At 31.9% G+C, this 15,128-nt stretch overlaps 1 protein-coding gene across 1 annotated transcript; it reads left to right on the forward strand.

The window, feature by feature from the left end:
* Positions 1 to 8,472: 8,472 nt before the first annotated feature.
* On the forward strand, positions 8,473 to 11,381 carry LOC142618330 (uncharacterized). Its single transcript, XM_075791244.1, has 2 exons — positions 8,473 to 10,999; positions 11,078 to 11,381. The coding sequence occupies exons 1-2, from the start codon at positions 8,488 to 8,490 to the stop codon at positions 11,368 to 11,370; spliced, it is 2,805 nt and encodes a 934-aa protein (XP_075647359.1). The 5' UTR covers positions 8,473 to 8,487; the 3' UTR covers positions 11,371 to 11,381.
* The last annotated feature ends 3,747 nt before the right edge of the window (positions 11,382 to 15,128 follow it).

The raw sequence follows: 15,128 nt of genomic DNA on the forward strand, positions 1-15,128 counted from the left end.
AAACATAAGCAACAACGCATGACCAATGTGGCATTCTGGGTGCTCACTGTGGGCGCTTGCACCCACATATGCAATAAGTTTTTTTTTTTTTTTTACAAAATGAAGTGAGGACTTTTAGTAATGTATAATACCAACACTATCTTTCACAACAAAAAAGAAGAAGATCTTTAAAATGATTTTTTTTTTTTACATTAAAAAATAAATACTACAAAACTTTAGTACAAAATCAATCATAGGTAATTTGTGGGATTTTAAAGAATAAATCGTTACATTTTATAAAAGATTTGATTTGAAATGCATAACAACTATTTTTTTTTCTTTATATTGTATAGAATGTAACTTATTTTTCATAATTTAATTAATTCCTTTCATATTAAGTTTCCAATAGAGACAATAGGACTTTATTTTTAATGTTATATATAGATACAATAAGATTTGAGCCTATGAAATCTATTCTATGCCTATTTTATGAGTATTGATCTTTACATTAGGCTAAAAAACCAATTGATTTTTTGTGCAGGCAAGATTCAAACTTAAGTCTCTTATGAGATGACAATAGATTTTACCAACTATTGATGTTGAGCTAATTGAAACCCACAATATTAGGTTTATGATAAATAAAAAATTATGTTAATATCTTATATAAAAAAATTGAATCACATAATCTATAATCTATAATCATCAAGAGCCTTATAACTCCACTAGTTGGCACCTCCCACTGTTTCCAATGAAGACATTTAGGGCACGTTTGGTACATTAAATGAGGATTAAGATAGGAATGATAATATTTATTACTATGAATAAAATGTGTTGTAAGGAAATAATTAAGCATATTTATAAGTTTGGTTGTGAGTTATAACATTACAATAAAAGTAAAGATATCTATTTTAGGAAATATTTTACTCATACAATTATATTTCCTATAAAATATTATTTTTTAAATTAGAGAGAGAGAGAGATGAGTTATTTTTCATATGATTTTTTATTTACATAATTTTTATGTGCTTATGGAAAGTTTGTTTATTCAGAAATATATTAATTTTAGAAATTATTACACCTACTTAGAAATAGCTATTACAACCCTTTTAGGGAGGAATGTAAAAAAACAAAATTGTATATCTAGCATTATTCAATAGATATTCATAAGAAGTGACTATTCCCTTTAATATAAATATAATCAAATTACAGAAAAGCTAAATCATATGAATAACCATTTTACATTACATTGTGTATTACAGTTTGCCAACATACCTTAGGGTTCAAATCCACCACCCCCAACTATCGATGAATCAAAAAAGAGGATAAATTTTACAAAATGAAATTTATAATCTACTCACAATTTTAAATGTCATTACTCTCATATGTATTTTTTAAAATTGAATTTAAATTCTTTTCCATAATTAAATCTTTCATTAAAATCCTTTACGTCATTTTTTAAATAGTAGAATATACAAACATAATCCTAGTAAATGCCTAATGATATCCATTTATAAACACAATCATGATAAGTGTCTATTAATAACTACCATAATTATCATATGTCATATTTACACCAAAAAAATAAAAAGAAAGAAAAATAATCATATTATGTTAAACTTTTGCAAGTATTGATTGGTTATACATGTTTTCAATGACATCATGAATAATTTAGAAGAGTTATACTACAGTTACAAACTATTTTACAACAATTTTACAATATGTTGATGTGGTCAACTTCTTATTGGTTTTCATATATGCCTATAATTAATATCACTTTTTCATTTACCAATAATCACTCACCACATCAACAGTTTGTAATTTTTTATATAAAATAATTTGTATCTCTAGCATTATTCAATTTAAAAATGGGATTATTTTCTTAAGTAAATATATAACGTGATTAAATTTGATAGACCTTAATGATCACCCACCCTTATTAGTGGGATGGTACTTCTCCATGCACAAAGTGTTCGGGGGGTTAGGGCTTAGAGGGATAAGTTCGAGCTATAGAGTCAAAGTAACAACCAAAAAAATAGAAACAAAAATTAGGATGGATACAAATCCTTTGTCTCACTTTTTTTATTCTACTTTATGCTCCATCAAGACTATACTTGACGTGTAAATTTAGACATGCTCGCTTGAATAAATTTTCAGTGTTCAACATGCATAGATTGCAACTTTTCCACCAAATAAAAAGAAAAGAGCTCCTCAATTTTCTTCCCAGGCATATTTTCTATTTATTGTGCTTGGAACTTACGTTCCTATACACGAAATTCCTATGTATGAAGTGTTTAAGGACTGGGGGGGGGGGGGGGATTAGTTTGAGCTATAGAGTCAAATTAACATTCAAAAAATTAGAAGAAAAAAAATTAGGACAAATAAAAATCATTTGTTTCACTTTTTATGTTTTACTTTATGCTTCATCATGACTATACTTGACACATGAATTTAGGCGTGCCCGTTTGAATACATTTTTTCAATGTTCAAAGGGCATAAAATTGCAACTTTTCCACCAAAGAAAAAGAAAAGGTGCTCCTCAATTTCTTTCCCCGTATTATCTATTTATTATGCTTGGAATTTACATTCACAGATTTTTTTTTTTTTAACTTTTTCTTGACTAAAAAAATGGAAAATTCTTTTCACTTGAATAGTCAAAGTCCTCATGCACAAAGTAACACCAAAAAGTTAGACATAAATGAGAACGATTACAAATGCTTTGTCTCACTTTTTGTATTCTACTTTATGCTCCATCAAGTCTATACTTAATGCATAAATTTATACATGCTAGTTTGAATTAAGGGAGTCAATTTCGTACTGGAGGCTATTTCAATTTAGCTAGGGGAATGAAATATTTCAATATCAGTTGATACTGGTGTACTGTTTCAAGTTTACCGCTATTTATATATTTCTATACATAAATATGTGTGTGTGTGTGTGTGTGAATTTATTAATTTTTACGTTTATCAACATAAAATTTAAAATCTCTATATTTTATAAGCCTACATATTAGCTCAAGTATATTAACCAATATATTAGATTAAATAAAACAAATTTAATAATTTTTTTTCAATTTTTTATTATTTTTATTGTACAACTTGAAATGCCAATACCGGTCAGTATGGGCCGATTCAAGCTGTTGCAATTGAAATAGGTCAGTACAACCCGGTATTTTTACTAGTACGTTTTGAAGGAGTACCGATATCAATTTAATGGCCAATATGGTATATTTCCCTAGCATGGCTAGTACTGGTATGGTATTGATTTCCTTGGTTTGAATACATTTTTTTCAATGTTCAAAGTACATGTAATTGCTCCCTTAAAAAAAATTTAAAATTTTTAAAGTACATGTAGACCTCACATTTTATACCCCTTACGACTTGGGCGTCCATTCCCCAATGACGCTGAAATTCTAGGACCCAAGATTGGTTTAAGGCTCAATCAGATTTTAAATTGACTTTATAAATGTTAAAATGAAAAATATAACTTGTTATGAACTGCCCGAAAAAAACCGACTTACAAAAAATGAGCTGCCTAAACTGTTGGGAATTTCGAGGAGTAATATAATGAAATAACAAAATGATCTAGTAGAAAAACAAAAAATTTGATTGACTTGGAGGCACAATTGAATGTTATCCCTAGACAACATTTTCCTCCACACAAGAGTTGCTCAAGGGTTACTACAAATTTATCCCCATGATACAAACGTGTTTATTGGGTTCTACAAATATCAATTTTGGAAAAAACTTACAGGTTTCTTATGTTTCTAAGAAAGATGAAAGAGAAGAAGTTACCAAATGATTATGAACCACTATTTATATCCAAAGGATTATGACTCTTCAATAAGACATTTTCATTCAATATGCACATTTTCGGTCAATAGGCACATTTTTATTGAATAGACACCTTTAATATATATCAAATATGAAGGGTTATGATCTTTTAATAGGCACCTTTAGATACATCTAATTTGAAAGGTTATATGACCTTTTAATGGACATCTTTTGATATATGTGTGTGTACATTATAACTTACTGTGTATGCAACACAAATTAAACTAGAAACGCAATATTTTGTATCTTAATCCTTCCCACAAAAACCTAATAAATAAAACAACATTAATTTTTTCCGCTTAACTTATAAAACTTTGTGCTATTTCTTTCAATATAATAATATTTTTAATATATATATTATGGTACATTTCGAAATGGTACACTGATATGTACCTGTGCCAAAATATTCTGTTCCATTTAATGTTATAAACAATGTTTCGAAACCTGTTTCAATTTATTTATTAAAATGATACATTTCAGTATCGGTTAGTTTTAAAATTGCCACGTAGAATATATTATAAATTTTTTATAAATATAACATTACTTAAACCTAAGTCCCACCAATTATAAATTATAAATTTTTTTTCCTTTTTTTATTCCATTCTTCCCTTTATGGAGAGAGTATAACATATTTTCGTAATACCAACTTAACCTCATATATGGTGTTTCATACCTAATAAATGACCGACATCTATCCAAAAAAGTCACATCAGTCATTTATTGGGGTTTGTGGAGTAGACTGATTAGCTCTTTTGGACAAATGTCAATCATTTATTACTATTTTATTATTTTTTATTTCCCAAGGCTCCAATTTCCAAAGTTCAATGAACATCGTCCAATCTTTAAAAAAATCTACACGGCATCTACTTCTCCCACCCTCTTTTTCTTTTTCTTCTTCTTCTGCTTACTTGCCATTTCCAAAGTAGTTTCCTCACTGCAACTTCCAGTTTGCAATTCGCACCAATTTTTTTTCCTTTTCTTCAATTGACGCATGCAACAACACATCTAGAGTAAAGGCAGGTGAGCCCATTGTTTCATTTTCTAAACTATTTCTTTCATTCTCTTTCTCTCAATTCAATCTCCAGTACCGGCCGAAATTTATATTTTATCCGAAATGGACCGGAATGACTCAAAACTGATCAGAGTTGGACTTGAGATGGAACAGGTGGTATTACCATTATGAATTGCATCCTAGTATGAGATATTCAGGCTGTTCCGGTCGAAATAAAACAGATTTAATACATTAGTTCCAGTAACCAAACCGAAACAACTACCGAAACAAAATTCAAAACATAAAAAATAAAAAAATAAAAAAAGAAGGAGAAGAAGAAAGAAAGCGTAAGGCCATTTAGTATGCGATTTTAAACCTATATTTTAGTTTTTAAAAAATATTTCATGTATTTTTATATATTTTTTTATTTACACATATTTTTAAAAAAATTGAAAACTATTATTTATACAAACATACTAAACACGGGTCCAATTAACTTATTACTTCTTAAAAAAAAAAATTATCAGAATCACACTAATATATAGAGATAATATAATAATAATAAGTTTACCAAAAAAAAATAATAATAATAATATATATAATAAAAATAGTACACCAAAGTTAAATGCATGTTTGACACGTGGTAGTAGTAGTATTCAAAATATTTTGAACTAAGATGAATTGAGCCATCAGCCATTCACATGGGTGTCACACAAGGGTTAGGCACACTAATTAAACAAAAAGACAACAAAGCACAATTAAAAAAAAAACAAAGGCATCTTATCAAAGAAAAATTATATATATATATACACACAAAGGCACCGTCCTATATAAAATAAAATTTAAAAAAAAAAAAAAAACAGTGGCATCGTTATAAGAAAATTCATAAGCAAAAGAGAGGTAACGTCTGGGTAAATCAAACGCGAAGAAGAAGAAGAAGGGGCGGCGGGGACGATCGGATATACGGAGGCTACACTGATAACTTGGCGGCGACGAAGGTAGTGTGCTCTATTTGGTATATTTTTCAGCTGGCTTTTTTTCTTTCTTTTTTTTTTCTTGTACCAGCCGATTTACTTGTTTCGGCCGGAATCCGATGTTTTCACGGATATTGCCGGAATAACCCAGTACATCCTGGTATTTAGAGCGGCACGAAACAGCCGTGATACCAGCACGAAACAGCCTAGATACCGGTACGAAATTTCCGGCCGTACCCACAGTACGGTATAAAATCAACTCCAGAACCAGAACTTTGAATACAATTTTTTCAACGTTCAAACTTCAGAGTACATAGAATTGCAACTTTTCCAACAATAAAAAACAAAAGGTGCTTAATTTCCTTCCCCTGGTTCTTTTTTCTTTTGGAATTTATGTTCCTGGCCTTTTCTTTTTTCCTTTTTCTTGACTTGGAAAATGAAAGCACAAAATATAAACAACTTTTCCACAAAATTTTCCAAATGGTAGGGATGCGTGAAACTGACAACCAACCCGTAACAACCGACCACCAACCCATCTGTCACGGAAGAGAGCTAAAGTAATGGTTCTAGGATTGTTTGTGGCACTAGAAAAAACCCTTTTTTCCACGCGAGAACGGCCATAGTTTAGGGGTGATACATGGGTGGGGCTATTGCCCTCCCAAATTTTGAAATTTTTCTTAACATTTATAAAAGAGTTTGCACCAAACATGTTTGGGATTTATTTTTTTTAATGCAGCAATTAATAAGTTATTAACTCATTAAAAAAATTGTCACAAAAATTACATATGAAATGTATTTTTAATTACCATATAATGAGTTAGAGTAAAATAGTTTTAAATACGTTTGGAGTCTAATTTATTCTTCCAAGTTAAAGATAATTCATATTTTGAAAATTTCATTAATTCAATTAAAAGATTTTTCAATTACTTTAGTATAAAATTTAATAATTTGGAATGAAAATGAAACTTTTTAAAAATTTCACAAAGCAAATGGTAAAAATAAAATTTATTTTATGAAATATTGCCATCAAACATAATTTTGATTAAAAATACAAAAATCTTTTTTTTGTTGAATGTGTGTATATATATAACTTATAAAAAAAAAAGTGTATATAATTAAAAAGCGCGCACGTGTGTATATTGTGTGGGTAGGATTGTTTTGATAAATATATTAATGCTAAAACTCGGTCCTCAAACAAAAATTCTTAACTCTACCCCTTTCAAAGTTAATGATGATGTTGAAACCTTTCTCTTCCCATTAAGGACAACACTTTACTTGATTGGTATTTAAAGAAAGAGAATGATGAAAATTGATAAACAGAGATACTGAATTAGATCCTTAATTTTCATTAGCTTCACAAAAACCATGGCATTCACTAGCTTCAAAAAAGTATTTTCCCCCATTTCTCTATTTATGTTGGCCCTGTTACATTTTTCCTTTCTTTTTAATTCTGTTTACGTGAATAAAGAAACTGAGACAAATGCTCTTCTCCTATGGAAAGCTAGTCTTCAAAATAATAACCAATCACTCCTGCCTTCATGGACTCTCCTTCCTAATAATAATGCAACCAATTCTTCCAACAATCAAAATGCAAGCTCAAATCCATGCAGTTGATTCAGTGTTTCTTGCAATCATGCAGGAAGTGTTATTAGATTAAACAATTCTTGACATCCAAAGAATTCTTGATATCCAAAGAATGTGGTAAAAATAATAGAAAATTTTCCTTGCATTAGCAAAATTGCAAGGATTCTAAACTGCTTCGGCTTGATGATCGATGGACAAGCTTGGATATATATCGTATGGTCTTGACAAGACTGTCAACAAAAACATGAGAGAGAGAGAGAGAGAGAGAGAGAGAGGAACCTATAGATCAAGCAGAAAAATTTGGCGATGGGAACTATTAGGATGTTGGTTATGCTTTCATTACAAAGAATAACTATTCCATTACAACATGTATTATAGTGTACCAAATATGCCCTTAATGCGCTTACTAGTTTGAATACATTTTTTCAATGTTCAAACTTCAAAGTAATTGTTCCCGTCAATAGAATTGCAACTTTTCCAACAATAAAAACAAAAAGTGCTCCTCAATTTTCTTTTTGATGTATTATCTATTTATTGAGCTTGGAATTTATGTCCATCGGTCCTTTTTCCTTTGCAATTTATGGTCATGGGTCTTTTTTTCCACATGAGAATAGCCAAAGTCAATGATCATGTGGAAATACCTGTTCTCTTTGCCATTAACGACCAACTTGATTTGTATTTAAAGAAAATGAATGATGAAAATTAAATAACAGAGATACTGAATCAGATCCGCTTCACTAGCTTCCAAAAACCTATGGCATTCACTAGTTTTAAAACAGTATTTTGCCCCGTTTCTCTATTTGTGTTGGCCATGTTACACGTTTCCTTTGTTGCTGATTCTGTTTCTGTGGACAATGAAACCGAGATCGATGTTCTTCTCAATTGGAAAGCCAGTCTTAAAAATGAAAACCAGTCACTCCTGCCTTCATGGACTCTCCTTCCTAATAATAATGCAACCAATTCTTCCAACAATCAAAATGCAAGCTCAAATCCATGCAGTTGGTTCGGTGTTTCTTGCAACCATGAAGGAAGTGTTATCAGATTAAACCTGACTAACTCAGGCTTGAAAGGTACTCTCCATGAATTTTCATTCTCATCACTCCCTAACCTTTCATTTGTTGACCTCAGCATGAATGAACTCTTTAATACAGTTCCTATTGATATTTGTTACCTGTCTAAACTCATATATCTTGATCTATCCTTTAATAACTTTTCGGGGAAAATCCCACCCCAGATTGGCCTACTGATCAACCTTGAGGTCTTGCACCTCGCTAAAAATCAGTTAAGTGGCTCAATTCCTCCAGAAATAGGTCATTTAAAGTCTCTTACTGAGCTTTCTTTGTATGCCAACAATTTCTGTGGATGCATTCCCGCTTCATTAGGCAATTTGAGCTATTTGGTTGACTTTTCTCTCGATAGTAATTTCTTTTCGTGTTCCATTCCTATATCTTTAGGTAATTTAAGCAACTTGGCTTATTTGTACCTCTATGATAATCAACTTTCTGGTTCCATTCCTCCACAAATTGGAAACCTTACCAATTTAGTTGAACTGGACATAAGTAACAACAGTTTCTCCGGTCCCATTCCTTATAGTATTGCAAAATTTGAAAAGCTAACATTGTTGCATATGAACCAAAATCAGCTCTCTGGCTCCATCCCCCTAGAAATTGGAAATCTAAAGTCTCTCATATTCTTAAGCCTTGAAACAAATAACCTTTCTGGCTTAATTCCCACATCTTTAGGTTCTCTTAAAAACTTAACTCTTTTACACCTGTACAACAATCAACTTTCTGGTACCATTCCTGAAGAATTAGGAAACTTAACGTCCATAATTGATCTTGAACTAAGTAGAAATCAGTTGAATGGTGCTATTCCAATTTCCATTGGTAGGTTGAGTTGCTTAAGAGCTTTATTCCTTCGTGATAACCAACTTTCTGGTCCCATTCCACAAGGGATCGGAAACTTAACGAAGCTGACTGCACTGCTGCTAGATGCCAACCACTTCACTAGCTTTTTGCCTCAAAACTTAAGCCATAGTGGGTCTCTCCAATTACTACGGGCAGACAACAACAATCTCACAGGTCCAATTCCAAAAACCTTGAGAAATTGTACAAACTTAATTAGAGTCCACCTTGAAAGAAACCAACTCTTTGGAAATATATCTGAAGATTTTGGTGTCTACAGAAACCTACAGTACATGGACCTGAGTTACAATAGATTTTATGGTGAAATCTCACACAATTGGGGCAAGTGCACACAACTAACCACTCTAAAGATTGCTGGGAACAATATTTCTGGTCGTATACCAGTTGAAATTGGAGACTTAGTTCAACTCCAAGTACTTGATCTTTCTTCTAACCACTTGGTTGGGGAGGTTCCAAAGGAATTTGGAAAGTTGACTTCTTTGTCGAAGTTGACGTTGAATGGCAATAAACTTTATGGTGGTTTACCCTTGGATCTTGGATCATTAATAAATCTTGAGTATCTAGATCTATCCACTAATAGGTTTGGCAAGGCAATCCTGAGAAGTATAGGGAACCTTTTGAAACTACATTACTTGAATATGAGCAACAACAAGTTTATCCTTAACATTCCAGTCCAAATGTGTGAATTAGCTCATTTGTCCCAGCTAGATTTGAGCCTTAACTCACTTGAAGGAGAGATACCCTCACAAATCAGCAATATGCAGAGCTTGGAGTTGTTGAATGTATCCCATAATAACTTCTCCGGTTTCATTCCAGCTGTTTTTGAAAAGATGCGCGGCTTGTCGTCTATTGACATATCCTACAATGAGTTAGAGGGTCCTCTTCCCAACAGCCAAGCATTTCATGATGCTCACATTGAAGCATTACAAGGTAATAAAGGATTGTGTGGAAACGTTACGGGATTGCAACCTTGTAAGGCCGGACATATCTCAAAGAAGGGAAATAAAATCATTTTCCCTCTCTTGGGAACACTTTCACTTGTATTGGTATTCTTGGGAATATTCTTCATTTTAAAAGGAAAAGGGCAAAATCCACAAGAAAATCAAAACACATACACTGACAAGGAAGAAGTGTTTACAATATCAACTTTTGATGGAAGAACAATGTACCAGGAAATCTTTGATGCAACCCAAGGTTTTGATGCTAAGTTTTGCATTGGGGAAGGAGGATATGGAACTGTCTATAAAGCCCAGCTAATATCTGGAGATACATTTGCAGTTAAGAAACTCACATCCTTGTGTAATGGTAATATTTCACAACAAAAAGAGTTCTTAAATGAGATAAGCGCATTAACAGAAATCCGGCATCGAAATATTGTAAAATTGCATGGCTTTTGTTCACATTCACGTTTCTCAATTTTAGTTTACGAGTACCTTGAAAAGGGTAACTTGGCCTCAATGTTGAGCAATGATGGAGGGGCTAAAGAATTGGGCTGGAATAAGAGGGTGAATATCATCAAAGGTGTGGCTCACGCTTTGTCTTACATGCATCATGATTGTTCAACACCAATTGTTCATAGGGACATATCAAGCAAAAATGTTTTGTTGGATTCAGAGTACGAGGCTCATGTTTCAGATTTTGGCACAGCTAAGATTCTTAATCAAGACTCATCCAATTGGACTTCACTTGCTGGCACATATGGATATGTTGCACCAGGTAATGTACTTACTTGTTTAATCAATATAGAACATAGATCATATGAATACATTGGCATAATATTCAACTTTTTTTTAGAGCTTGCTTATACAATGAAGATAACTGAGAAATGCGACCTATTTAGCTTTGGAGTTTTGGCTATTGAAGTGATCAAAGGTAGGCATCCTGGTGAAATCATCTCCATTCTATCTGCTTCAACTGCGGAGGATAATTTCTTGTTGAATGATTTGTTAGACATACGCCTTCCACCTCCCACTCTTGAGGTTGAGAATCAACTAATACTCATCAGAAAGTTGGCAATTGCATGCTTGCATGCTAATCCAAAATCTAGACCAACTATGCATATGGTCTCTCAAATTTTATCAAGCTGAAGTGCACTTTCCTAGAGCCATCATAGTCTGACTAAGACAAGCAAGGATATGAAATAAGACACTATATTCTGTCAAATTTATGTTGTTGAAGGCAACTGTTTGTTTAAGATTATGTAATGCATAGATTGCTACTAGATGTTTGATTGCATGTGTTAATAATGTACTTCTAGTAATACAGATTTCAAGGCATTGTGATTATACATGTTTGATTAGCTATTATTAGGGTTTTTGGCCCCGATAGTAACAAAGTTAACCATCTCTTGACCAAATAATTAATTAATTCACTTATGCTTTAGATCTAAACTGAATAGCAACACACAAACATGCATCACACAAAGACAACAAAATGATGACCTGAGAAAACCGATGAAACAAACTATTTCATAGTAAAAACTTGGGGGATTTAATCATCAATACCCAAGTGAACAAATCCACTAGAATATTATTGAAGTGTGTAAAAAAAGATTAACCCTAACTTGAATGTATCATGACAACACACAGCGTCAAGACTACGGGTTCTTCTATTCTCAACTTGTTGCATGTGAATGTATGCTCAAGACTTCGAGAATAACTCTGAAAGATTTGTTGCAATAACTTAAATGTAAACTAGATGCAACAATTTTACATTGATCATAGGATCTTTCGAATAAACATAGGTCTCTAGTTGATGATTCAAGAGTGGTTGGAAAATTTAAGATCTATACTATTAGTATTAGATGTTTAATTGCCAGTACTAATAATATGCTTCTAGAAACACATATTTCAGGGCAGTGTGATTATATATATGTTTGATTGGCTATTTTGGAATGCATTAAGATTTCAATTTTCAAATGAAGTGAAATAGAGATTAGGGACGTATATTATGCATTTTGTTTTTATTCATTCGCTCTTATATATTCCAACTGAGTCGTATTTAAAAATTAAAAAAAGAAAAAAAAAGTAATGGGAAAATTTCTAGTTATAGTATGCGCTTTGTATAGCTCTGTGTTCAAAATCAGATATTTGGATACAAGACTTAGTATCCCCTCAAGGCCAATTGTCAATAAATGTCTGCAAGATGTCATTAGAGAAACCAAAAAATTGTTGCTAAAAGAGTAATTGTGCAAGAAACTTGCTGAGTAATTTTATTGATTAGTAGAAATAAAATACATCAAGGTGCTAAGATTATATACACTTATGGTCTGTTTGGATGGACGGGGAAGGGAGAGGGACTGGAGGGGAGTAGAGTAGAGTTGATTAGAAATAAACTAATTTTATGCTAAATCTACTCTACTCCCACTCCATCCCCCTCAATCCAAACTAACCATTAGAAACCGAGCAAGAGAGATTAAGCAAAAATAGAAAAAACTAAACTAACAACCTTCCTAACCGTTATACAGTATAACGGAAATAACTAACCCCGCTAACTTCCAATCAGGGACTGACACGCATGTGTATCAAGGACTTGAAAATCACGGATCTGCACTTGTATAAAATATTACACTAATATGACTTGTAGTAAAAAACAAACATTATTGAGCCTAAGCTACATGTCGCACAACTGCACAATTCATATTCTTCATTTCTTTTTTTAAATCCAGTGGTTTAGTTGCTATATGATTCCTCATATATGTTCAGTAGATAACGAACTTCATAGTAACAAAATTAGACTTTAGTTCAAATGAACAATTAGGGTAGCACTTAGCTAGAGGGACCTTACAGTTACTGAATGTATGGCTATCGCATGATGGTGACAAAAATAATTAAAAAATATTTTAGTAGGACTTCAATGTGCATAAAGTCTTATGTTGAATAATAATAATAAAAGTGGATGGTTAAAATAACTATTTTTTATAATTAAAAAAATCCTTTGATTTTTATTCCTACTAAATTAAATATCATACAAAGCAAGAAGAACTGTACTCAGGAATATCTTCAAGTGAAACTTGTAATTATGAAAGAATAAAAATAAAAATAATCCTCCTTCTAGAGCGTGAACAACGGCATTGCCAGTGCATTTTACTGAGAAACATGAGAAAAGGCGAAGTAACATCTCTGATACCATCCCCCAAGGTGTGCCTTCAAGCACATGATTGTAGGGTCCAAAAATTGGATCAATTTGCTGTAATTTGAAGCTTGAGCTTGTAGATTAAGTGGTTTTCCTATATGTTAATTCGGAGTTTGTGTGCGTAAATATTTTTCTTTAAATTCATATTTGTTTGAAATTTTTAGCACTTTTTACCTAATCTAGAGAGTCTGACAACTAATTCTAAGCTTGAATTCTATAGAGTGAATTTGGGAACTGTTGTGAATTCCTTTTATATGGTGTGACAAACTTGAGAGAGAGAGAGAGAGAGAACATCCCAAAAAAATCAATATATTGGAAGCTGGTAACCCATAATGTAGGTCAATTACTATGCAAGGTAGTCAATATCGTATCAGTACCGGCCAGTATGTACCGTACCGATATGTATACTGGTATCGAACTGCCAACGTTTCGTACCGGTTTAAATATCGGTCGTACCGGCCATACTGGCCAACTTTGGGCAATACCGGCCGATACCGGGCGTACTGGCCAATACACCAAAAAAAAAAATTTTTTTTTTTAGTTTAGTAATTTTTGAACTTTTTTAAGGGAAAAATGATAACTTATTTGCATTAACTTATTAGTATTATTTGTTTCTTAGTATGAAATGAACAATTAATTTTTCTATTTTTTATATTATGTATTTTTTTTTCCTTTTAATTAATGCTAAAGTCTAAAACCATGAATAATTTGTTCTAAATTAAAGTAATGTTTTATAGTAAACTTTTATATTTATTATAATATATATATACACACACACACACACATACATACATACATACCTACATACATATATACATATATATATATATATTTATAAATATAAAAAATAACAGTAAACCTAAAACAGTACACGGGGTATTGACCGGTATTGAAATATATCGTTCCACTGGTCAAACTAGTACAACTTCCAGTACGAGATTGACTCCCTTACTATGCACATGTGGATTCTCAACTGAACCCCAAATGCACTTCCCTAGCGCCACAGTCTCTCACAAGGACAAGCAAGGATATAGGGAATTGTTTGGAAAGCAATATAATCTTTTAAATTTATGCTGCTGAAGGCAATTTTTTGTTTAGGGTTATATATTGCCTACAGTACCACTAGATCTTTAAATGCAAGTATTAATAAATTGCTGCTGGTAATAGAGGGCACTATACATGTATGATTGGTTGTTTTAGAACGCATTATAAAGAATGAAGGATTTCGAATGATTTAGAATGCACTGTACATGTTTTATTAATATTTTATGGTGGTGAAGAGTTTTTTGTGAGAGAGCAAGAGGAAGAAAGACAAATTAGAAAGAGAAAGAAACATATTTTATTGTGTGTGTATTATTTTAATGTGTTGTATAGGAAAATAAGAGTTGGGATGATAGGTATATTGTAAAATAGTCTGGTATAATTGATAAAGTAGTTTTTTAAGATAGTAAAATAGAATAAGATGACATTTCTGGATGTGAATGCTCTTATAGTGATCTTCGGTTTTAGTCATTTATATTCCAACTAATTTGGTTAAGACGCATTTAAAATTTAAAAGAAAAAAAGAAAAAAAATCAGTAAGATTTTAGTTTCAATTTGCTCTGTATATCGCTTTTATGAAAAGGATCACATATTTGGATGCAGATCAATCCCTTCCAGGCTAATGATGGTAAAATTTATTGTCTGCAAGATTTCATTTAGGAATTCAAGC

This window comes from Castanea sativa, chromosome 12, assembly GCF_040712315.1.
Source record: "Castanea sativa cultivar Marrone di Chiusa Pesio chromosome 12, ASM4071231v1".
Lineage (NCBI taxonomy): Eukaryota > Viridiplantae > Streptophyta > Magnoliopsida > Fagales > Fagaceae > Castanea > Castanea sativa.

What these genes read in the sequence shown, in the direction of transcription:
- LOC142618330 (XM_075791244.1), top strand. Translation starts at nt 8,488, where the DNA reads ATGAATGAACTCTTTAATACAGTTCCTATTGATATTTGTTACCTGTCT. An exon ending in ATATGGATATGTTGCACCAG is followed by an intron (nt 11,000 to 11,077) that starts GTAATGTACTTA and finishes ACTTTTTTTTAG; the next exon opens with AGCTTGCTTATACAATGAAG.